Below are 26529 nucleotides of genomic sequence, written 5' to 3'. Positions count from 1 at the left end.
AATTTAGTTAGTCAAACAAAAAATAGAAAAAAGTTGATTGAAGAACCCGTATTATTATAACCCACCTTAATGCCAGACTCAGGCTAAGTTGGAGGGCGTCGGCATTACTTGGCTGCCGACGAAGAATGTCACCGTCGAGGCCGCCAAGATTCTCGGATATGAATTGTGTAAACCAACTTGTTAGACTAATTCAAAATTATCACAAAAATGGCGTTCAGAATTGAAGCATGTGACGGCACCTTTGCTAGCTAGCTGATGATCGAATCAATTGATGGACAGATCTATCAGACAGATCAGCAACGGAGTTACATGCATTCACATGACTGATGAGGAACGGCTCCAATTAGCCTAGTTTGATGCATATCGTGCATGAATCCAGGCCGTGCATGTACATGAAAATGATTAAGCAGTCGGTACGTGAAGGGCGCTCACCATGATAATTATCAATACCATGGAAATAAGAAAGAGTGGATGCAAAGATCTGCATGCTAGCCAGCTATGTAGCCTGCATGCATGCTACCTTTCGTACAATCTAGGCAGACATGCGTAACTCATAATTCTCATGCGAGGGCCCATGGTAAGCACGACATGATTTTCGCTTTCTGCGTGCATAAACCAGCCGACGAACGTTGATTTCCCTAGAAAAGGTATGGTTGGGAAAATGATATACTATTTTTAAAGGAACGCAGACATTCCAAATTATAACTCGCAAACACGGCGAAATCGCCGGCCGCCGGACGGGATACATCAGAGGAAAGTTTTCAAGCCACACCAAAAGTTCGGCCCGATCATTTAGGGATCCCATAAGCAATCTTGAGCATCTAGGGTTTCTCGATTACCTCTCTCTGGTTTCATTGTTCTCATTGGTTTCATTGTTCTCATCGTCAACCTATGTCAATGTCGGAACTGTCATCGTCAAGTTCTCAACAATGTTGTTGGTGCTGTTTCATGGCCATTTTGACGACCCCCGGTTGTCAGGCGGTGGGAGGGAAGAGGCACAAAGAGACAATGTTGCACATCTGCCACTAACAAGTCGAGCTTTTGGGTAATCTGGTTATGTGCCTACGCGATTCAATATGGCATCAGATTCAACAAGCCTAGTCAAACAGAATATTTCTAGATATTTGTGCACTATACACCAACCCTGGTCATAGTGGAAAGTAACATAGAGTAGTAACATGTATATGTTACTAGTGTAAGTTACCACCTCCATAGTGGGTAGTAACATATATGTGGTGTCATGCATTGTGTCATTTATTAGGTTGTAAAATCATTTTGCTTTGGTTTGTGTGATGTTATGGTAACATATCTAGTTACCACCTCCCTCTTTTTTTTCATTTAATACCATGCCATGTCACCAAAATGTCTAGTTGGCATCTTATGTTACTACCTAAGTTACTCTCACTATGAGTAGCAGTATTAAAATATATTTTCTTCCTTAATTACCCCATCAGATTAGACTTTTAGGTGAAACAAAGGAATAGATGGATTTTTGAGGGCATCCGACCTAGTTTCAGATCTTGACGAAGGGATTTCATTGAAGACATTTCTCTGTTGCAATATAGATTTAAGCCTCCTGGGATTAGCCCTTTTCTTCTTTGGCTGAGGAACTTGCCTTAGCCTCTTTTGTAAATAATCACCATGTACATACTTTTAAAATGATTAATAGACTTACTGTCGGGGGGGCCTTCCCTACAGTTTCCGGTATAAAAAAAAGGCCCCTGCTTGAATTCCCGTATTTAGGCCCAATACGGGTGTAACTTACGGCCCAGTAGAAAAAATTCGCTCCTGCTGAAAAAGTCCGATTGGATGGTCGTATCGAGACATGAAGTTTCCGTCATTTTCTCAAATCCGATAGTTCAACAAAACTCATGTCGGGACCTTCTTTTTTTCTTTCCAAGGGTTTATTTGGTGCCGAGATTTCTAAGTTCATAAATGTTTTCGGGTGGATTTTTTTATCAAACTTCCAAGCAGGACCTAAAACCATATATTAATACCACGAAACTCCTTTGTTCTTACAAAGTTACAATAAATAAATCATTTTAGGTGGATGCAGGGTTGGTATTTGCTCCAAAAATAGTTACTATAAGAGGTAATTGCACCATTGGTCCAACAACTTGAGAGGTGGAAAATGTGGTGTTTAGTCCGGCTCGGCGGCCGTGTTGGACTAAACTACTCCCACCTCTCAAGTTGTTGGACCAGTGATGCAATTACCTCTTACTGTAAAATATATACTCACTCCGTCCCATATTAAGTGCCGAAATATTACATGTATTTAGATGCATTTTAATATATAAATACATTCATATTTAGATAAATTTGAGTCACTTATATGATACGGAGGAGCAAGATGTATGCTTTGCTTTTCGTAACTTGCGAGCCAAGGGAAAGGTACGAGGGAGTATTCTCGTGTGTCTGGCAGTGTGTCTCACCTTTGGTGAACACCCCCACGTAATTAATCAAAGTCCTCTGCAGCTTGCTTAAGATAAGTCAGTGGGTCACCCCACATATATATGCTGGATAATCTTAGGAAAAACTCATGATTACAAAAAAAATCCATCATGATTTCCATGAGAATCCTAGGCTTACGGACAGACCAATACCAAATCAAGTTCTAAGTTGCAGAGCACATGAGGTTTAAATTAATTAACTCATACGCACGGAGTTTCACAATCATCAACAGTTGAATTAGCAAAGGCGTTGTTGTGTTGCCGGTACGGGCATGGAGAACATGATCGTCTTGTTCCGCGAGAAAGCTAAGAAATGCTCTTCTTGGAAATGGTTTCTCAGATTACTAACCCATGGCTATCCAATGATATGTGCACACCTGATCACTGGTTTCAAGCAAAACAAATTTAGTTAGATCTTTACCTTGCTGGGGAAGCTTCAAACGGAGCTGAAGCATAGCTGCATAGGCATGGCCTCGTGAGTCAACACGAAACACTACCTAGGCTTTGCAAAAGGATTGCAATTAGACCAGAACGGAAACAACACCACTCGTAATCCTGCACGGATTTGACTAATTTCAAAGGTTTCAGAAAGCCCCATGAGTTGCCCATAAAAAAAGATGGGAAGCCGTGAGCGTTGAACGTATTTAGGCCACCCCTAAAGGTGCAGGTTGTCGAATCACATGATCTTCACCAGAACGTCAAAGAAGGACTCCAAAGCCACAAAAGCATCATGACATACTAACAAAACTCATCAAATCCTTAAGGACAGATCTGCGAGGACACAAACTCAAAATGCGCAAAATTGGACACAACGAATCTGCGGTTTGTAAAACTTTCTGGTCCCATGGCACTGCTTGATAAGGCACCGCCGGAACAAAGAAAAAACCGGAGTACTTTTATTTTTGACGGCATCCCATCCTCTGCCATAGCGTTGCTGACGAAGACCGCAAAACTCAAAATACTAAATACTTATGAAAACGTAGCATCCGAGGTTCGCTCACAGCGCCAAGATGGCGAGGTGAACGGGACCGTACTAGGTTTGCTACCCAGGTTTTGTTGTCTATGGGCCAGGCCAAGTCTGTTAGTCAGTTCTTCTCCTTGATATTAATAGGACATGAAGGCCCACGCACCAGAAACTCGGGGTAGAGCAGTTCGTGTCAGTATCCAAGAAACAGAGACATTTGAGTCTAGAGAGGAGTGACAAGTTTAACGAGCTCAATTCCCTCAAGCCCAGTAAAACAGATAACGTTTCTGTTAGAGACCATATGACTGTTGAATCGAAGACTGACGAGTAATCTACGCTCCCTACAACCATGTGTGCGCCCAAAACTAGAATGCAGAAACACTCATTAGTACAGATGTAATTAACAGTGTACTAAGTTGCATGCTGTATATCAAACATAAATCGTGTTCAGTTAATCCGTATCAAAGAAAACTCGGGCACGTACAGATTTCAGACCTAAAACTTGAGCAATCTGGCCCCAGCTTTGGGACCAAGAGGTAACTTAACTTAACTCGCTGAATTTGTGATTAGCTAGTTCAGAATTTCATACAGACTCAACAACAGGAACTGCCAGAGCCACCTCCCGGTAAGATTCTACAACGCCATTTTGTAAAATTAAGGTAGAAACCAAATACAGTAATATCTATTTTGAGAATAGAGAACTAAAACCACACAAAAATTTAGGAACAGAGGGAGTACTAAATTTGAAACGGGTCTAAAAAAACAATGTTCCTTGGTAATTCAAACAGAATAACAGTATTATTAAATATTACTCCCGCTGACCTCATTTATAACTTATAAGACATTTTGTCAAGCCAAAATTGGACCGCAGAAAATACAATACAATCGTTCAGTTTAAATGAATATATAATGTCGATAACAGAAGTAATTGCTTCAAATCTTATACAATGTAAAAATTAGCAATTGCCTCAATATTTCTGCTGTTACGGATTGCATGCAACAGCCCGGTGTCGGCTAGATAACTAAATTCAGATTCAAATGGGAACAATGATGTTAAATAGCCATGCCGTAGTTGATCCAAAATTAGATGTTGCCATGTAGATGTTGCATTACTCTTGCCTACACATCGTCTGGTTGTTCTTTTCAGGTCTCTAATCTCACACTAGTAACATAGTACACCTTAGTAAAGAAACCACAATGTATGGTCACACAGAATATAAATAATTTATAACTTCACTAAACTAACAAAACAGAACATTTTTCAAGTTCCATCCCAAAAACTGTTACCAACTCTCCTGTCATCTCTAACTGTATATGCTCCCACTTGCCAAGTATTCCTTCCGATCCATAATAAGTGTCTCTCGGATTTAGTACAACTTTGTACTAAATCTGAGACACTTATTGTGGATCGGAGGGAGTAATGACCATCTGAACTGACAGCTAAAGCCAGAACTTGTTTTGCTTCCTTTAGCTGACAGAGGTGGTTTAGCATGATGAGAAACCAATACCTTTTTCACTTGGGCACAAGTACTTCTCACCTTTTCCAGTTTCAACATCCCGTTGGACCATGACACCATCTTTCGATGCTGAAAAACCTTTATCACTAATTCACTACCCTTGGAGCTTGGAATAAGCAATGGCAGTAACTGGTTGTTGGTGCTTCACGAGAAGCTTAAATCCATCCTTGGGGTCAGGTGGTAATACCCTGAAATTGGAAAGTTTGTTGAATTCAAATAACAGTGACATTCTTTTTATCATATGCTTTAATAAAATCTTGCCGAATACATGTTGGATTTCAATTTAGACGCTCCAACTGTTTACATAGTCCAGTTCACATAACTGATGAGTGATGACTCGTACTAACAAGTACAGCACATTCTATTTTTTCATGATGAACACAAATGCATCCCCAAGGAGTCAAAATGTATGTATTTCCACACTGAATGTATCCTTATAGTTTCAGATACTATCCAAAGTTCACATATGATCCAGATAAAATGTAAACATCAGTGGCAAAAGAAAGAAGAGAAATGAACCCTCTAGGCAAACAGTGCTACACCAACAAGCTTTCTCATCTTGTAAATCAAACCAACCTCGTAAGAATATGACAAAATTTATGGTTGATGGTTCTATAAGCATTAGTTAATATGAGAGCCCTCAGCTCAGTGTAGAACACACTTGTCCAAGCCTGAGAGCACCTCTTTCCGCTCGGTATGGAACCTATCACGCCGCCAGTAGAGCTGGTAACTGGACGGTTGCTTTAACCTAGGGAACCTATATAGTTACACTCTCCATCTTCAGATCACCAAAAACTGGCGGCAGTGTTGTTTCTGTTCTTGCAGTCTGATTGACAGCATCCACCCCCTCCCAAATGCAACCACCCGAAAGAGGTTTTCCATTCAACGGAATTAGTTGATGCATATACTACAATTTCTACTCCATTATACGATCCCAAGTGAAATGATGCTCCTTTCCTAACTGTGATTCTCGCAATACCCAACCATACAGTTTTCATGGCCATGGACAGAGTCAGGGTACTAGAAGTAGCTTGCAAACTACCCCCACAACTATATATAGATTAAAAAGCCAAAGCAGCCCACCTCAGGTCTCTCCATCTTCGTCTTCCTCTCATCACAACCCCCCCCCCCCCCACCCACCCACACACACACACCTCTTTGTGGCGTCTGTCACCCTCCTCATCTTCTTCTCCCCTCCATCTCCTCCTCCGTGTCCTCATCATCAACGCCGCGGACTGCCATGCGCCATCACCACTATCATTGCTCTCAATGTCCTCATCGCAGACTCCTCGCTGGCATTTGGGCTTGGACTCGAAGAAGGGGTCCTCATTGTCACCGCCTCGACCACCAAGGGGCTACGGGCGCAGGCAAGGGGGAGATTGTGCCCTAGGTTTTATGGGGTAGGGCGCGTGCGGTGTTTCGCCGGGGCGTATGGCTTTGGCGGTTGCGGTGTAGCAGCGCGTGTGTGTCTGCAACCGAGTAAGGGGAAGAAAGGAAGTCGTGGGACGAGGATGGGGGTGGAATCGGACTTGCAAATGGGCTCATCGTCGTTGTTGAAATGTTTGCACATTCTGTCGGTGAAGAGTTAGGGTGAAGAGACAAGACATTTTCTCGGAGTAAGATGGGTCGAAGACCAAAAGACGATTTGCCACTGATCGTGAAAACCAGGAAGTAACCTGGCAGCAGTACAAGAAGAAAGGAAAGGGCCGGGTTGCAGAACTGCCATTGGGATTAAATCCCTAGCTGCTCACCCGTACCAAATCAAGCCTGGCATTCTTCTTCCCCTACCTCCAGGCTGCTTCTTCACCACCGGCCGCCGCAGCAGCCAGGCCTGCGTGGCGGCGCGCCACCGAGCTTGCTGCTGCCCCCACAATCTACTACTGCTCCTCCTCCAGGCCGCCTCCGCCGACGTCTACTGCTCCTCCACGCATGACCAGCAGCAGCCAAGGGAACCAGCTCGCCACCTGCAACTTCTTTCCGTTCTCCAACTTGTGCTGCATCATCTCATGAATTTATCCCCATCTAATTCCATCCCTTTTCTCCCTGTTACTTGCTGTTTGTGTGAACTGAAATTCAGAACTTGTGCTTATTTTGTGGACCTGCAACCTGTTTTTTTAAATGTCAGTGTGAGACCTTGTTAATTATTGAGTTGTTCTTCTGTTAGATTTGTGAACGTGACTACATATAATTGTCCATGTGTCCTGAGATTTGTGTGTAATATGTACTAGTGACTCTGGCTTAATTTTCTTATATGTCTGCTCGTGAATAATTATTGTGCATATTAGTCATTTTTGTTCAGTGTTGTTTGGGTTAACGAAAATCACAAAAATATTGTTTAGTGCTAGATTGTTGCATTCTTTTCGGATTGCATATTATCCCCTACGTTCGATCAACCCTTGCTTTAGTCGAAACTCGATTGTAGATCGCCTAATCCCTAAGGAGAAACGATAATCTGCAGAAATATGCCCGAGGTAAGCCGGGTCGGGCCGTCCAGCCCGATGTATAGCCACGCGGGGTGTTACCGCTCCTCGAGCGGGGCAACCCCCCGCGTAACAAAGTCGGCGATGGACTTGATTGCCTACCAGCCCGGCGAGCTGCAACATGTAGATGCGATCGTTGATGGGTCGAAGATCGGCGGCGCGCGCATATGCAGGCGCTCTAGGTCTTCAGCCTCAAGGCGAGGCCGTCGGGCTCCCGGAGGCACCCGCCCCACTCGCGGAAGTGTAGGTAGCACCACGCGTGGCGGTGCTCGTCCCACCGTTTCTTGCCGACAACGATGAAAGTATCGATGAGCCCGTCGCGGAAGCAGAAGCTGACAGTCCCCGGCGCGCGTCCACTCTTCCGGTCGTGGATGTATTGCCGGAACAAGGCCCGCAAGGGCTTGAAAACAATGGCGAGGAAAACGATCGAATTTGGGTGCACCTGGGTGAGGCGGAGGCCGTACCATCTTATGACGGCACAGAGGAATTTGAGAATCGGCGGGACCATCCCCGCGAAGAACTAGAGCTAGAAGACACGGACGTCGAGGTTGGACGCGGGGAGGAAGGTGGCCAGGAAGATCATGGTCTTGCCGTGCTCGTTGCCGTCAGAGGCGCGGGCCAACTCAAGCTTCCCCACACCCACTCAGTCCAGGCCGTCGCCGAAGAAGGCGTGATCAGGGCGTAGCTTCCTCAACCGCTCCTCCTTGGTGGACATGTGGCTGCCTCATCGGGCACATGGCTACGCGGCTAGGCGAGTCGCATCGATCAGGCAAGCCTCCTGGCTCGAGGACCCACGAGTCAATTGAGAGTGTAGGCCAGCAACTGGCCTGGGGCGTTCCCCGTAACCAGAAGAAGCACGCTGCCCCATAATCAGCATTCAAATTGCCCGGGGCAGTTGCTGGCCCACGCCCGGGGGCTACTGTCGTACCTGTGGCTACGGACGCGTGAGCCGCAACAATGTCCCCTGGGTTGAAGGATAAGATCAAGGCACGTGCCACGATGCCGGGAAGAAGAGGACAAACAACTTAGTGGTGTCGGGGCTATATAAACCCTAGGTTCGACACCAACCACTCTCAGAGAAGGCAAGGGAGCCCATGGAGACATATAAGATCTACATCTCACAGAAGGCAAGGGAGTCCATGGAGCCCGTCAGGCGAGAGAAGATCGGACGTTGCCTCACTGTGGTTTGACAAGACAAGGCGCCGTATGCCTAAATCCCGTCGGCCGTGTCATACAACCGTGTCACAGCGTTTTTCAACCGTGTCCCGATTTGTTTTTTCTCGAAAATTCCGGGACACGTTGGGGACACCAGTGTCACAAGGTGCGCGGCACCAACATGGCTGCCCGGGCCGTATGGGTGCTTTCGAGTGATTCATTGGTAGCTGGCTAGCTGCTACAGGTGAAAACTAATCTAATATGTGTTGTCAAGCAATACGACGTAATAACCATAAAAAATTGCCAAGGACTCCCGTTATGAACAGATCAATGACCAATCGGACTACATTCAGCATGTGCGCTAAAAAATGCTGCTCAGTCTAATTTAAATGTTGGGTGCTGATATAGCACGACATATCCTATCGTCTGACCAAAAGGACCGGCATGCAAAACTATATGATTCTCTACAGAATCATATACAAACTACATCTCATTAGTTACATTAACACTGGGACAAACTATTTAGAGAGTAGAAAATATTTACCCTGCTTACATTGTGCCCAGCCAAAAAGATTTAGCTCGTAAGGTATATTCTTCATGACACTCTGAAATGCAGATACTATGTTAGTTTAAAATCCTCATCATCTAAATGACAAAAAAAAAACCATCACAACTGTTCTCTCTCTCTCGCCCCCTCTATCTTTCAATGCCATAAGCTGTAAGTTATATACTCCCTCCGGCCGGAATTACTTGTCGAAATATTACATGTAGACACTTTTTACACATAGATACATCCGTATTTGGGCAAAGTTGAGACAAGTAATACCGGTCGGAGGGAGTACAAGATTGGCAACAATTATTGCGAACACAAATAAACAGAATGGCAGCTACAAAAACATGAACAACAAAAATTGTGGCTTTTTTTTTAGTAGAGGGCCACATGAGCATGTACGCTTTGTAAGCTGGATTCATACCACTGCCCAGAAAAATTGACAGCAACAGCCAAGGCAGAACTATGGAAGCTTGCAAATTTAACAGCAAGAAAAAAGGCAAGACTCGAGCAGTAAACAGGAAACAAAATCCATCGATTCCTTCATCCAAGATTAAAAAAAAAAATCCATGACAGATTGACTCGCGAAGATGCAGAAATTTAGAGTGTCTTGACGTAATAAGTTTTAATACACAGTGTTTATATATATGCTGATTGATAGCATGAAAAATGAGCACAGATGAACACCACAATAAATTCAGCCCTCGTAAAAAAAAACTAAGGAATGTAAACTCAAGAACAATCACAAGAGTAGAGAAAATTAGATATGTGAGACGGTAGATGTCATAACAACATTTCGCTCAAAATACCTATAGCCACACAAAATACAACTGATATGGTTTACCAAAATTTACTCAACAATGCCGTACATCCTTTTTAGTAGTGTATGAGGATCTGTATGCTGGTGAACCCTGAACCTAAGATGCAACTAGCAAGATAATTCAGGCCAAGCATAATCAAAACCAAATGTTGTAGGGCTTTTAACCTTTTCTTGGCCAAAAAAGTTCGATAACACTTAGTACAACATAATCAAGAAAACTCGAGTAACTAAATGTAGTGGATAGAAAAATGCTTCTACTGGTTCTCCATCTGGTATCCCTTCAATCTCATATGGACGATCTGCTAGTTTAGTAAATATAACATTATGTGGAAAAATAGTACTCCATGTAGAGATGAGAATAAGAAATAACATCTCGCGTGGAGGGAAACAGTTATTTCACGATTAAATAAACACTATTTAGCCATATATTAGTCCAAAAGAGAACAGATAGATACATGTGGTTACCTTGGAATGTTGACAGAAATTATTACTTCCTTGATTCCCCAAACAGAAGACAAAACCACAGTCCATCTATCAGAAAGCCATGGAAACCCATCTTGAGAGCTCATTACAATGGGCACCTAAATTATAATTACTAGATGATACCCCACGTGTTCAGGCGGGAATTAGGAGGATTTAGATGGTTTGACTTGAAAATCAATGGTAAATTATCAACCATTACTTCATTCAAAACTTGAAGAATACAATAGTGTATCGTGGTAAACTATCAGCCACTTGTTCATTCAAAAATGGGCAAAATAGCTAAGGATAATTCAGCGTCTTACCTTTTTTTGTCCTTCTCCATCTATAATAGACAGCAGATTAGAGGCCAAACAAAATGATGGAACTCCAGCCCTCAATGTACCATAACTATATATATCCTTCATTGTTTGCATATAGGAAAGAAATCAAATAGTATAATATCTAAGGGTATCAGCCATTACTTTATTCAAAACTTGTAGAAGACAACAATGGATCGTGCTAAATTATCAGCCACTTGTTCATTAAAAAATGGGCAAAATAGCTAGGACAATTCAGCGTCTTACCTTTTGTTTCTTCTCATTCCATAATAGCCAGCAGATTATAGGCCAAACAAAATGATGGAACTACAGCCCTCGATGTACCATATAGGAAAGAAATCAAATAGCATAATATCTGAGGGATATCTGAAGGTACATAGTATGACCTCTTAGGCCTTTATTGTGAGTATTTTCACTTGTACCTGGTAGTGTCTCCTTCCATCTCTGTTACTTGCTTATATTTATGTTGATCTACAATATTCAACTGCAAGCAAGATAGAAAACATACATATGTCATCGGTAGTATTAGCCACTGCCAGAAAAAAAAATCTAGAATTTCTGATTGAATACAGCCCTAGCTACTGTCATATCTAATATATATAATGACAGAGATGAGAAAGTATGGAACATCATAAGTTTTTTCTACCAATCTCATATTGCATAATAGGGTACTGTTACATTTTAACAAACAGTTGGTGGCCGACCAAGTGACATGTTTCTACACAGCACTATCTTCATTTAAACATAGTAAGGAACACCATATACACATGGTATGAGACAGAATTCACAAAAAAACAGATCAGAGAGAGAAACCAGCGACCAACTGCAGGAGCTGCTGCTTGAGAGATTGTTGAGAGAGAGGCGGTCATCTCCAGAATTCATCAACACCTTCCTTCTACTGCTTTCAAATCTTGTCTCTGCTAGCCTAGCAACCAGCACTCGGTCTCCGACCATCTCCTCTCCCCATGTCCCCATCCCGCCTCCTTTGGTTGGTTCCTCCTCCTCACCTCCCCGGCACGACGCCGACACATGCTGCTGGTGGATCTGGCGGTGGTGTCCCTCCAGAGCGGCCTCTCTGGAGGCATGATGGCGCGGGGTACGGGAAGCAGAAACATCGGGAGGAAAACGAAGAAGAAAAGCACATATCGTAGGGCTGCTGGCTTGGGGGCCCAGGTCGAGGGAATAGCCCATAACAGATGGCGAGGAATCCAGAGCAGACGTGATGCGGGGACGGGATCGAGAGCGAGGACAGGGTGGTGGGACAAAGAAGTGACGTGGTTTCGTGAGGAGCTACGAATTAGATATAGAAGATAATGTGTTAAGCATGTGATATCGGATATGAGGTACATTTTTCCAACAGAAAATCTACAAGCGGAAAGGAACCATTACATAAGTTCACTTCTTTTAGACCTTTGCCCTTTTTTAAAATTGACATCATTGTATTCATATTCAAAAGTACTTGTTTATAGTTATGATTTATATCACATAAGTCACACGTCGATGGAGTAATACTTGGTCAAAGGCTCGGTCAAAGAAAACAATATACGCCCTAATTTAAGGAATGGAGGGAGCATGTTCTAATAAAATATTGAGTAGATTTGTCCAAAGTTAGATATTATGCTTAACTAAGCAAGTAAAGTTTTAAACTAAATTAGACAAACATGTAAGAAAATGTTATGGCATTATCATAACACATCAGCAACACTAACACTCCCCTCTAGTTTTCTGTCGGCAGACCAGTCAACTTCAGTATCGGCATCTTAAAAACAGGCATCTTAAAAACACTCTATGCTCAAGCAGAAAGAACTATATGTTTCCTGAAATTGGTGAGTCTTGGTTCGGTGAACCATAGAGTGCTAATTCAGTGAAAGTCTTATCCAGGTCAAACTGAAGATATATATGTGAAAGCATACTTCAGCTATATATAGTGGCATATCTACCCTGTTCTCTGATGAATACAACATCAACTGCAGACAAAGTGTAAAAATGTTTTCTAGATTTAATATCACGGGTTTTACTGTACATGTAGATGATTTAGCAGCATAAGTAACCAGTAGGATGGCAGTATGTAGTGAAGTATGCATGCACAACTGTTGCACGAATCCATAAACTGATAAGCCTAAAAACAAATCAGAAACAAGAAAGAGCCGACCTTAGGTGTTAGGGGGCAAGGGAAGCAACCATCTGCAGTGGGGGTACAAAGATGGCCATTCTACATATCAAATGCTTTTCCGGAATTTTGTCCGGTGCTACTCAGACCTTCTCCACACAACACCAAAAACAACCCAAATTGCACTTTACGTTCCAACATTTTATCTTATTTGTCAACTGTCCAACTATGTGTGTGCCTACGGTGCAATCAACATATCCAAAATGATAAATACAGCTATGATTAAATCAACAAACACCAAATCATTAAACAGATCAGTAGAGTAATTGATCCAAATGGTAAATGCACAATCATAATTAAAACAAACTCCAATGGTTAATATATGATACTCCCTCCAATCCTAAATTGTTGTCGAAATATTACATGTATCTAGACGCCTTTTAAGAGTAGATACATCCATATTTGGGCAAATTTGAGACAAGAATTTAGGATCGGAGGGAGTACCAAAATCGAATTGAGATGATGGTACCTGAGAGAGACGATTTTCCCTCCCCATATGTGCTCACGGGCAGCCGCGTGCTAATTCCCTGCAGCACCCTCCCATGCACAACGAATTGCTGAACAGATCAACAGAGGCAAACACACAAACAGCACTTGGCCACCAAATTACAAACCCAGAAACATGAAAAGTCAAGACTAAAAGGCCGGAGAACATACGTAGAAGAAGCCGTTCCACTTGCCAACGTTGAGGTCAAAGAAGCGGCACAAGTTGTCGATTCTCATCGCGTCGTCCTCGTCCACCTCCGCCGCGACCACCGCCTGGAGGCACAGTCGGCCGCGACGGAACGGGCTGAGACGATAGTGGGCCCGCGTGGCACATAAGATTCCGCCGTATTTGATACTGCTGGACGGCGGAGGCGGCTAGCCGGAGGCGGACGAGGGTTTCCGCCATTGCCAGTGGAGCGGAAGAGCTGGAGATTGCAGGGAAGGAGGAGGCAGCGGCCCTGAGGAGAAAGGGGCGGCGGCGGCGGCGATTCGGCCCGGATGGGAAGGAGACGGCGGCAGTAATGGCGGGTTGAGAAAGAGATGAAAGAGGCGAGGCGGCGACGTATGGGGAGGAGTTCTTTTTTTTCCTTTCTTTTGGGAGAAAACGGGGAGGAGCCGTTGGGGAGACGGACGGACGGAGGAGACGGGAGAGAGAAAATCGGGAAGGTAATTTATTTATTTCGAGGGACCTTCGAGACGTTCCCGTAATTCATATAGAAGGAGGAGTTGATTCCGAAAATTGGGTCTAAAAACTAAAGAAAGCACGACTTACTAAGAAAAGTCGTACAAAAATCCTGACTACAAGCAAACAACCTAACCAAGCTAGGTACAGGACAAGCTGATGAACAAGCCGCAACCCCGTCCCCCGCGTCGCTCCCAGCCCGCCCAGTTCCGCAAGCCGATGAACTGGGCGGGCTGATGAACTGAGAGTTAAGGTAATTAAAGGGTAATTTGAAGGGCGATTTTTCAAGTAAGGAATGAGCAAGACGTGGAGCACCTCCTTGTTTTTAGGTCAAGGGCTTCTTTGATCATATGGTTTTTCTAAAAAAAAAACTGGACGATTCTGATATCAATGAAAAATTTCAATACATGTCATCTTAATCATTGGATTGCCACTAACAGCCCGTTTGGTTGCCCACGTTACATGCATTTCATTTGGTTGAATTTGAATTTTACATTCAAAATCATGTTTATGTGTCACATGGATTAATAGAATGATAGACAAATCCAATGAGATGATGCACCCAGTTGCATGCTAACCAAATACATTGGTTTCTAAAATCCAAAATAATTTTCAAGATTTCAGATCTAAATGATGGGAGCCAAACGAGTTATGCAGAAATTTCGTAGGATATTAACCTCATGGGAATTTTCCCTTGAAAGTTTTGGTGCTTTTCTCTCTATCTCTCACCTCTCATACTCCAATTAATCAAGTACTAACTAATCTCAAAATTCCTTTTTTTTTCAAAGACAAAATTCATTTTGTAGCATCCAAAAATCTCTTTCAAGCAATCCTCATGTTTTCAATTCCTGTAGTATACAATATGTCGTAACGTTTCAATCCTACATTTTTTCTGTTCATGTGTTTTTGGTTTCTCGTGGTCCAAAAAGCCCTAATATGTTATAGAGTTATATTATGAAAAGAAGAAAAATCCGCCGATATGAAATTGGACATTTCAAGGAGCGTGCGCGATGGTGATAGAAGGAATGCTCCAAACGCACGGTGGTTGTGCATGAGATTGCCCGTGACGGAAAAACAGATACTCTCTCCGACCCATATTACTTGTCTCAAATTTGTCCAAATAATATGAATGTATCTATTTTTAGAAAGCGTCCCATTCACTCTCTTATGCACGGAACATACCAACAGCTGTACAAACTTACATGAGTATATCACTCATTCACGCTCTTATGGTTTCATGTGCATCCTAGTTAAAACAGTTTGCTGGCACATGTATATATGCATGCGAGCAAGTTCTGGTCTTGCATAACATGCCAGCACGCTGTACTTGACACCAAAGATATAGAGCTCCACATCCAGCATGCAACAATCAAACCTTGAAATCAGCATATCACTTGCCGTTGGAGAAGGACGGCGCCATCTGCATCTGCGAGGCACCGCCATCCTCCACCCTGCGGGCGGCGGTCTCGGCATCGAGCGCCTTGGCGGTGTCGTAGGAGGCGTGCAGGCCGACGAAGAGGTAGTAGACGAGCAGCGCGGCGGTCCACATCCCGAACCGCTCGAACGACTTGGCGTCGATGGATCCCAGCAGGAAGATGTTGATGGCGATGGACGCCGACGGCAGCCACGGCACCAGCGGCGCGCCCCACACCTTGGGCGTCCTCGCCTGCGGCACCAGCGCCCACAGGCACACCGTGGACGCGAACCAGGCCGGCACGGTCACCGCGTAGGGCACCCACCCCTTGGCGTCGAGTCCCCAGTACGTCGCCGTGGCCACGGACGACGCCAGGATGGCAGCCACGCACGCCACGAGCTTGTTCCGGTTCGCGTCCGTGGTCTCCCCTGCCACGTAGTACCTCCTGACGAGCAGCGCGACGGCGACGAGCATGAAGATGAAGAGCGTGGAGATGGAGAGCAGGTTGGAGAGGATGGCGAGGTCGGTGAAGAAGGCGATGACGGCCGTGGCGAAGAGCATGACGACCGTGGCGTTGACGGGCGTGCCGGTCCGCGGGTGCACCTCGGCCAGCCACGGCGGCATCATGTGCGTCCGGGCGATGTGCGTCAGGTACCGCGCCTGCCCCACGGCGCTGACGAGCAGCACGGTGGTCATCCCTTTCAGCGCCCCGAACGCCACGATGTACTTGGCCCAGTCCATGCCCCTGGCGGCGAACGCCACGGAAAAAGGCGCGTCCTTGTCGATGTCGCCGTAGGGCTGCATCAGACAGAGCACGACGGCCAGCACGCAGTAGAGCGCCGTGGTGATGGCCATGGAGCCCACGAGGCCGATGGGGATGTCCCTGGCCGGGTCCTTGGTCTCCTCGGCCATGGTGCTCACGGCGTCGAAGCCGATGTAGGCGAAGAAGAGCACGGCGGATGCCGCGAAGATGCCCCGGGGCCCGTACGGCATGAAGTCGCGCATGTTGGCCGTGTCGGCCTTGGTGAGCCCGGCCACGATGATGAAGAGGATGACGGCGATGTGGACGATGGAGAGCACGTAGTTGAAGCGGGAGGAGCCCTTGGTGCTCACCACGGCGAAGGCGCAGATGAGCGTGATGACGACCACGGCGATCGGGTCGAGCTCGGAGTAGTCGGCGGCGAGGGAGGAGGCGTGGATGCGGAACTGGGCGGGCTGGTGGTTCAGCAGCGTCGCGAAGTAGGACGTCCACGCACGCGCCACCGCCGCGCTCCCGATGCAGTACTCCAGCAGGATGTTCCCCGCCGCCACGAACGCCATGAAGTCGCCCAGCTCCACCCGGAGGTACGCGAACGAACCGCCTGCATGTCCAAATTCCCCAATGGATGATCGATCACGAGAATTTCGTCCAACACTTCAATTATCTTGTTGTCGCCATTAACATTAATTACACTTTGTTTTGTTCCCGCAAGAATGACTCAGATTGCTAGAAAATCTGCTACAGAACTTTTGAATTTCAACATACTCCTATATAACACTCGACTAATCTAAACTAACGAATTATGCTCGGTCCTTTTTTTCATATTGTGAAACCTGATGCATATAGCATGTCAAAACACTGTAATACGTATACCCATGCATATAACCTCAATGTTACTAGATTATGAGGTCACAACTCGCAAGTCCGATAACGTTCATGTCTCTCTCGACTTCAGGGGATACTGACGATATTTTGGTCAGCAAAGAGAATCTTCATCGCGACAAAGCAGAGTATTTGGACCAAATCAACTGTACTGTGCTAGTCCATGAACTAGTTGATGCGGTGGTCGACTCCATTTTAAACCACACCATGCATTAATTTTCAAATGCCAAACCATAAAGATTTGGACGGTAGTTCAGATCCGTACCAATCTTTATGGGACGGAGGGAGTAGCTCTGGCCTAGCTAGCTTTGACTGATCGCTTAGAAATCGTGACAAGTAGGCGCCGTATTCTGAAGACTATGCTAGTATAAAGGCCATAGTCACTTCAATTCCAGCTGCTAGCGACTTGTTGGATAGATTCAAGTGAGTGAGATATCGACCGGAAGAGTGTAAACACATCTCGATATGTGCAGATTAATGAGATCAACTGTACGTGCACACGGTGACACGGACACGCATATACCAGTCATTTACAACACACTCTCTTGTATGCGTTAGCAGCACATTACTACTAGTAGTAGCAGCAGCTTAGAATCTTTTCAGGTTGTTTTAGAATCTTTCTGATTTACTCTCCCTGTTTGGACTTATTTAGAAGCTTTACGGTTAGCCGAGAAATAATACTTTTTCCGTTCCTAAATACATGTGGCTGTTTTAGTACAAGTTTGCACTAAAACAGCGACAAGTATTTAGGAACGGAGGGAGTACTAGTTTCTTTATTCAATGAACATATGTGAGAAGAATCTTTCCAATTTCTCAGTAGGTGCATGTTTATCCATCAAGCGCGCGAAGTTAATTTAAAAGGATGCTATATCTTCATCAACCAATTTAGCTGTGGATTATTCTTCGCAAAAAAATAAATAGCTGTGAATTATACTACGATCTACGTTCATTCACTCTGTGTTTTAAAAGCGGCCTAATCTTGACAAGATGAGAGACTTCTTGAACTGGATCGATCGGCGTTTCTTTTTTCCCCTTCTCTTTTACGATTTTGAATGCAAGCTACTAGGCCAAAATATGTAGAGGAAGAGAGGTACAGTAGATGTGTAGAGACCTGCGACGGGTATCTCGACGGCGAACTCGGTGTAGCAGAAGACAGAGAGCATGGCGGAGACGCCGGAGACGACGTAGGAGATGACGACGGCGGGGCCGACGACCTCCTTGGCCTCCTGCCCCGTGAGCACGAAGATCCCGGCTCCGATGACGGCGCCCACGCCGAACCAGGCCAGGTCCCACCACGTCAGGTCCCGCTTCATGTCGGCGCCGCTCCGGGCCCGGACCTCGTGCAGCTCCGTCGCCTCCAGCGACCGCGACGTCAGCCGGTCCGCCAGCCGGGGCCCCGTGCTCCGCAGCGCGCGCCCGTACGCCGCCCAGCTCGAGAACGACGCCTCCGGGAAGAACTCCCCCGCGCACCCGCGCTGCCGCCGCCGCACGCCGCCGCCTACATCGGCCTCCGCCTCCGCCTCCGCCATGCTTCTGCTTCTTCTTCTTCTTGTCTTGCTTGACTCTGTTTGTGGACAGGTTTGGCTTGGGGTTCGCCCCGGCCTTGTGGTGTCCGCTTAATATATACTCCAGCTGATGCGCGCGGGGTTTAACTTTAAGAATGGGAATGACTAGCTAATGAGGGTAGCTGGGCTGGGTAACCTGGGCGTGGGGATCTATGCCGGCGATGAGATGGCAATTTGGTTAGCACCATAACCCTCTTCATTTCAATACAGGCAGTCCGGCCGGCAAGCAAGCTGCGGAAATGTTTAACTCAAAGCGCGAAGATGCGTGTAAAAAAATTTGAAGGAGAAAAAAAACGCCTATGATCCAAAGGACACAAGAGAAAAAACTTAGGATCACAGTCCTCTGTTTTCTCTGCAAATTTCTTTTGTTCCAGAGGGAGCAGAGGGGCCCAATAATGATAGACCATCTGATCCGATACACCGAATCAAGTCAACCCTCCCTCGCATGATCGGAGCACATCGTCGTTGCATGATTTTATCAGTAAATTAACCGTGCATAACGAGATATACAGCACAGATCAGATGTGTAAGTATAATCTGGGTCAACGGCTAACGTTGGAAAGCCGGCCGGAAGTACCATGTGAATGCACGCGATAAAGTCACGCACGCATTGACTTGTCGAGGAGTACTTGCATTCGCTGGGACTTGTCCATTCCTCCGAGAAAACAGAAAAAGAGTAGACTCGCGGAAGATCGTACTGATCTCAATATGTTTTTTTTTTATCTGTCAACTATAGTGTAGCATTTTTGAGTTCGGATTTACCACCCTCGCTTCAGTTTTCCAGCTGCTTTAACAATATGAAACCAATCCTAACCGTTAATTCTTTCTCTTTCACTGATATCCACCCTCCATCAAACACTGAATCGTTGGATCCAACGGCTAATCTTCCCTGGATTCGGCGCACCTCCGGAACACGTGTGCTCGAACCAGCTCGCACCTTCGCGATAGCTCCTCACGTATGCCGGCAACCAAAATTTGAATCCAGCACGCGTCGGCACACACGAATCAGCGCGCCAAACGCCAGCGTCTCCATCCCCTCCACCTCTTGTGATCTCAGTTTGTCGGTTGTCATGCTGATGATCCGTCTGGAGAATGAAAAAATTTCATGAGTCGAACCAACTTCTTCGTCCCCAAGAGCAAGAAAGAATTCTTCCCAGATTATGGGTCCATATCGATGTGCATTGGGAAACTTTATTTTCTACTCCCTCCATCCCGAAATAAGTGACGCGGATTTATATAAGAATCTATACAAATACACGGTGGTGACGTTATTTCCGGACGAAGAGAGTAATATAAACATACGACGAAAGCTACTGCCCATCTACAACAGAATTACAGCTATTTTTGTCTCCAAGGGTTCACATGCATGATGCATCCATCACAGGATTTTAGAAAAGAATGCGCGTGGCTGTCTTTTACGCTATGTATAATCCCTTCGGACTACGCAATGATGCACCGAATAATCAATGAACCTATATTAAGCTGTCTTCTGCAGGTGACAAAACGAGAGACGAGCAACGTATAGTACTAGTACAAATGAATGCATGACTGGTTCCTTTCATGGATAAATATAGTAGTAGTATCAGTATAACAAACTAACAAATGTAGCTTGCAGCCCAGCTGATGCATACATGTACGTGCTCGTGGAGCCAGTCGATGGACAAAAGCAAGAATACGTACAGCAATGAAAAGAGCAGGCAATGCCAAAGTATTCCAACTGTGTCAATTATAGTACTCCCTTGGACCTATATTATTTGTCAAAATATTACATGTATCTAGACGTTTTTTAAACATACATACATTTATATTTGGGTAAATTTGAGGCAAGTAATATGGGTCGGAAGGATTACTCCAAATTAGCGTGCTATCTTGATTATTTCTGCCCATATATTGTCTGCTGCTGCCGTGGTCGCTTGGCGCTATTGGCAAGACCTAAACCACGTGTAGATTTTTCTTTTCCTAAAGAACATAGAGATTTATGGTGTGGCAATTTAGCAATTCGGATTTATTTTTTCATCAGATATGCATCGCCAACTCCATCATGCCTATTTGATCTGGTCAGCTATTTGCTTGTTGGCCTGCTTGGAGCATCAAAGACTCTTCGGTGTCGACGGAGTTTGCAGTCAGATCGAAGAGTGTTCCTTTCTGAACCCATGTGCATCTCTTCTCACGTTCACAAACCGGACGGCCACGCTAGCAACAGGAGTCAAGGAAATCAACTGGACTTCTGTAGTTCCTCTTTCAGAGATAAGTCATGAATCAATCATGCCAGCGAGACTAGGCTTGGGTGTCTGAACTACTTTGCTTCACACAAATCCAACCAAATAGAACCTTATACAGTACGGAGTAGTACAAGAGCTAACAATCAAACTTCAGTCAATGGAACTACGAGAACATACCACTTGTGCTACTTCAGTCAATGGAAAACATCAAACTTCGCTACACAGTTCCATTCTCACTAACACTCCAAAACATCAGAAAATGTTCACATCAAGGAATTCAAACCACTGGCACTTGGTACTAGTACATTTAACCTCTACGGAAACGAAACAAGTAAACACAGTTAACATCAGGACCAGGTTAAAATTACAAGAGAAGGGGGTTTAGGATTTTCAGGCATCTGCAGAAAGCTGCTTCTTTTGCTTCGACAACTTTGCTTGCAGCTTGTCAATCTTCGCACTCATGCTCTTCTGCTGCTCACTGACCGAGCCCTCCTGGGCGCTGCACATCTGCGACTTGATCCTCAGATTGAACTTCTTGGGGACATGAGAAGTCCAGCCCCCACTCTTGCCACGCCCCAGCTTCAAGATCTCCTGCCTCATGTCTGAGCACTCCTTTTCGAGCTCGGCCAACCGTATCCTCATGTTGTCCATGCCGACTTTCAGGACCTGGTTCTCCCTAACTGCTGTGGTCCATCCCCCAGCCTCCCCAGATGTTGCGATGCCGCTCCGTAGTGGCCTAGATCTTTCAAGGTTATCAGATACGAGCAGGCACCCAGCAATCGAGGTTCTTAGCTGGAGCTGCTCAAAGAAGAGGACTTGTACAACGACACGCAGTGGGAGCCTCTCGTTCTGTGCGGCATGAGTGCATGCTTCTAGGGAGAGCTTTTGGCAGTCCATTAGCCGGCAGAGCTGCTCTCGTTCAGCTTCTGAGAGCCAGGAATGTGCCTGTGAGCAACACAATCATGCTATTAAACAACTGCGAAGGAAGACTGTAGAGAAGTCATGCAGACAGAAGCCAACGTTCAGTTTCTAAAGACAAAAGACTTAACTAATTGTTGTTGCAAACAAAGATAAAAAATTGGTAGGATAAAAGATCTACCTTCAAGTATATATCAATGGCCCGATAGAGGCCATCATCTAATGGCCGTGCATACTCAGGCACAGCAGATGCCAGAGCTTGGAATTTTGGAGGCTTCAGATTGACATCAGATGCAACCTCTGCAAGATAGCCATCAATTAATTTAGCAACAGCAGTGATTGGTATCATCGATGGGGATGCCATCACATCGTCCATGCATGGGGAAGCGCCACCATTAGCCTGGTCCATTGCCAAGAAGTGCTCAAGAATCCTGTGCACGCACTCGACATTATACAGAGTTTCCATGGTGTAAGAGAAATTTGGCAGCAGTAGATCTTCCAGGCTGGCCTGGTCTAGCTGCATGCCAACCCGTTTCTCTAAGTCAGAAATGCAAGTGGAGCTGGCTCTTTGAATCATGGCTATGCGAAGCAGCCCGAGCAAAAGTTTTGTAGATGCTAAACCCTTCTGAACAGGTAGTAGTGTATTGATCTCCTCGAGTAAGTTCTTCTGTTCAACCTCAGAAAGAGTAGCAGTCGGGGGAGCTATTCCCGTGCTATTGCGCCTATTAAGTCCTGGGAGGTACTTCCTCGCATAGTATGCCAAAGAACCAGCAATGGTCTCAGGTCGTACGCCTCGAGACTCCATAGCGGAGATCAATCTCTTGTACATGGGAAAACTCAATGCTGATGCATCATCATACCACCAGTCTGAACTGAAGTTTCTGGGCCTTGCACCAGTGCTGATACCATTCCACAGCACACTACCACCAGGGCTTTGCATGATGCCATGTTCCCTTATCGGCCAACCAAAGAGGTTTGGATCAGTAGTAGCTTTCGCCGCTAATGACTCAATGCATCTCTTCACAATCTGAAGATCTTCTGCGTGAGGGAGGAGGTCATCACATGTTTCCAGCGCTTTTAAAGAATCTTTCCAGTTACGGAGGACTACTTGATTAAGGAACATTTCTGACTGTGCAATCAAGTTGTCCTCAGATATTTCTTCAGTCATCTGGAGATGCTCAGAGGCACAACGTAGGTAGACAACATTTGCAGAAGAAAGTTCTATTTTCACTCCATAGCAGAACCTTGCCACCAGCTCAAATGATTTTGTACCCCCAGGGATATCACTTAGTGTGATGGTGCATTCTTCTTGATCTGAACTCTCCTCGATCAACTGTTCGAGAACAGCACTTTTGGAAAGTAAAGGGAACTGCAAGGGGGATAACCAGCATTTAGGAGAAAAACAACAGACATATATTAAAGGTCTACAAGGCAAGAGAAACCAATAAACGTACATGAATAACCAAAATTGTACCTAAGTCCTAAACCAATCGCAAACAACCAATTGATCTGGTGGACACCTACAATATCACATACAAATGATCGGTCGACTCGTGATCTGAATTTTAGTTATGTGTGCTGATGTGACACCGTGCACAACTAACTTGTCAGTTTAGTACAAATGATCAAGCAACCGGCTTGTGATTCAAACTTTACACATATGCACATAATATCACGTGCAAACAACCCATGGACAGACTGGCAATCATCCAAACTTCAATAGTAGTACTGATCGAAGATCACATACAAACAACAGATATGACTGTTAATTCGGTATTCTTGTAAATATAAACATATTTATATATGGGAGTCATATCAAGTGAAAACCACTATTTACTGAAAACTTGAAAACATTCATTAGATCTCAAATAAACGGATTAGATGAAAGGTGGAACCCCTAATCTCTTAAACGTATTGTATAAATAACACAAACCGAGTTGGGACTCGTGATTAGAGATCGAATGGCTAGGATTAGATGTTTTCAAGTTTTTCAGTGAATAGTGGTTTTCCCTTATGTATGTTTCCTGCACAATTGGCATGGGACATCATACAATAGTCTCTTGGGGTGCAATGGTGGGCACACATGGTTGTGATTTGTGAACCCACACACCCGAGTTCGAGGTCTCACCCACTTAATTTAAAAGTTAGGCTACGTCTTGCCCTCTGGTCTCTTTAATTCTACAATAGGACTTTGCATGGATAATGTTGGGACACAACTTACAACCAAGAGTTTTTTTTAATGGAAAAAAAACTAATTGTAGCCTGCTGGCTGCCGCGCTTCACCATAGCCCAAAATGAGAGGGTTTTTTTTTTTTTTGGGGGGGGGGGGGGGAGGTGTCGACTATAATGTCTGTACAACTCCCTGTTGGCTCGAGATTTTAGGTGAACTGGTAGGAGCAAGCAACTCAATAGTCATGACCAACTAAACTTTGTTAGCCCTCCATAAAACTGTCAAACATATTTCTCTTTAATTCCAAAAACTCAATAATATTCACCAAGAGTGCTTTGGTGAAACAATTAATACAGTAGCTTTAAACACCATCAGTTCTATCGCCCTAAAAGGGGAGATAATCTATAGACATTCATAGGAAGTGCAGATTACCTTATGAAGGTGGAAAGACATATCCCCAACCTCAACAGTAACATCACTGGGTAGCCCAGTTGTGCAGAACCTAGGTGGTTCAAAAGCAGAAGAAAAGTCAACATCTGGAGATATTAAAATACAAAATTTGACTGAGCAGATTTAAAATACAAGTCCATCAAGGTCACGAACAGTGATGCTGAATGAGATTGATTTCATGAAACATGGGAAGCTTAAGTTTCCACTGAAAGCAAATATAAACCTGCTCCCTACTAAATAATTACATGATGGTTACATCTTCCTACATAATGAGGAGCGATAGCATCCCACTGCCAGCTAATGTGATGTGGATCCATGAAAAGCTCCAAGGTATCCCCACCACAACCTAATTGCAGAAGCAGTCAACTGCAATCAAATTAAATCTTTGTGGATACAATAAGTAAATAACATCTCGACATGCTTTAATGGTGAAAATGCATCTAGCATGTGCTATGAGGAACCAAGTTAGGTGTATTCCATGGTTTCTTGAGAAATATGCGAAATTCATTTATTTACTTTGCGACTGGCATAACATTCGAAATTAATGTCCCTAAATTTTCTTTGAAAATGGCTATATATTTACAGAAAAGAACAACTGCAACGGATGAATCACGGAAGGAAAGCGCGTGTACAGTGCAGAAGTGCCGTCCAGCCAACCTAGTTGACTTCTGAATAATGACACTTCCAGACAGAACGCCAAATTGGTGCCAATTTGGCCAGAAACACAACAACATCCACATAATCTTCGCCTAGTTTCTCCCCTAATTCTTTCAGGTTTCGGCTAGCAAAAGAACAGCAGGAAGAAGACAACAGCACCCAATTCTTTATCCCGGACAGGGGGGGGCATGTATATCCAAATTTCACTAACGCGGAGAACTTGGGATGAATATGAATAGGGAAGAACTTGATAAGTAAGGAAGAACTATACCATGCCTGACCCTGCCTTCTGAAAGCATCAGGCTTTGATCCCAGCTTCACGGACGCGGCCATCCTGGACGACGGCTAGCTCGCACAGGCCGGTCTCTTCCAAAGGACGCCGCTTAAGTAGGAGCCGAGCGCACAAGAAACCCCAACCACCACTCGAGAACTCAAGCCATCGCTGGGCAGGGCTGGCCTTGTCGCCTCCAAGAACTCTCTCTCTCTCCCTCCCACTGCCGGAAACGGCTCCCCACGATAGAAAGCCGAGCAAGGTCAGCAATCCGTGGACCCTTTTGGGCACCCGCTGATCCAACCACTCCAATAAACCAAGCAGGGGTTGAAGAAACCAACAATTCAGGCAGTTAATGGTGGGGGATCACAATGGGGAGAAGTTCAGCAGGTGAGTGAATAGTTGGAGGAGGTGGGGGGCTCTTCTTGAAGACGGCAGGGGCAGTTTCTATTGTGGCCTGATCCTCCCTGCTGGCTTCTCTCTCTCTCTCTCCCCAGAAACCTATGTTTGACGAGTCTGCCTTGAGATCTTCTTAATTATAGCACGCACACCCACAGAAACCAAGAGATAGAGATTGAGCAGTTGGTGGTGTTTTGTTTTCTTGATGAGGCTTTTTGTCCCAAGAACAACGTTAAGACTAACTTAATGTGTCAGTACCAACTCGACAAGGTAATAATGGAAAAAGAAGAAAGAATCAGGTCAATTAGGCAGCAAACGGCCAAACGACAATGAAAGAGGACAAAACGAGTCAACTAGTAACGGTTACTACGCCTATACTGCTCATAAATCACCGCAGAGAAATGTTTCAGCCCGCAAATTAAATAGGGATCCAATCGAGAAAAATCAGGAATAATTTCCAAACAGGGAATTGATAGGGTTGGGGAATACGGGAGGAGCGGAGCGGGGGAGCGCTGCCGCCTGCCGTGCACTGCATGGGTTTTTTTTTTTACAGCTGCACTGCATGGGTTGTTGCCTTGTTGGTGTGCAGGGGAGAGAGTTATTGAGAGGGCATTAAAAGCTCTGGAAATATGGGGCTGCGGGTACAGAGATTCTCTGAGCGGAGAGGGAGCGGGTGCAGTACAGCCCGGCAGCTTTTGTTTATGTTTCGGTTTAGTGTAGCCTTTGTACTAGCGACCGCTTTGTCGT

At 45.0% G+C, this 26529-nt stretch overlaps 2 protein-coding genes and 1 long non-coding RNA gene across 11 annotated transcripts; all 3 read right to left on the bottom strand.

The window, feature by feature from the left end:
- Positions 1-4462: 4462 nt before the first annotated feature.
- Positions 4463-14022, bottom strand: LOC104582849. Of its 9 annotated transcripts, XR_002961796.1 has the most exons (6): positions 13376-14022; positions 10983-11220; positions 10722-10817; positions 10402-10467; positions 9111-9171; positions 4463-5119 (listed from the first exon to the last, which is right to left on the bottom strand). It is a non-coding gene; the product is annotated as an uncharacterized LOC104582849 (long non-coding RNA). The 9 variants fall into 9 exon arrangements; XR_002961795.1 differs by having other exon boundaries at positions 10722-11220; XR_002961794.1 differs by having other exon boundaries at positions 9111-10235; positions 10402-11220.
- Positions 14023-15138: 1116 nt separating this feature from the next.
- LOC100828239 (cationic amino acid transporter 1) lies at positions 15139-18910 on the bottom strand. The gene is made up of 2 exons (XM_003559600.4): positions 18242-18910; positions 15139-16849 (listed from the first exon to the last, which is right to left on the bottom strand). The coding sequence occupies exons 1-2, from the start codon at positions 18657-18659 to the stop codon at positions 15465-15467; spliced, it is 1803 nt and encodes a 600-aa protein (XP_003559648.1). The 5' UTR covers positions 18660-18910; the 3' UTR covers positions 15139-15464.
- Positions 18911-21010: 2100 nt separating this feature from the next.
- Positions 21011-26000, bottom strand: LOC100829460 (BTB/POZ domain-containing protein At1g30440). Its single transcript, XM_003561946.4, has 4 exons — positions 25384-26000; positions 24438-24507; positions 22017-23204; positions 21011-21862 (listed from the first exon to the last, which is right to left on the bottom strand). The coding sequence occupies exons 1-4, from the start codon at positions 25443-25445 to the stop codon at positions 21308-21310; spliced, it is 1875 nt and encodes a 624-aa protein (XP_003561994.1). The 5' UTR covers positions 25446-26000; the 3' UTR covers positions 21011-21307.
- Positions 26001-26529: the final 529 nt, after the last annotated feature.

This window comes from Brachypodium distachyon, chromosome 1 (genome assembly GCF_000005505.3).
Source record: "Brachypodium distachyon strain Bd21 chromosome 1, Brachypodium_distachyon_v3.0, whole genome shotgun sequence".
NCBI classification, from domain to species: domain Eukaryota; kingdom Viridiplantae; phylum Streptophyta; class Magnoliopsida; order Poales; family Poaceae; genus Brachypodium; species Brachypodium distachyon.
Note: the sequence above shows the minus strand (reverse complement) of the source record. Positions and strands in the feature narration are given on the sequence as shown.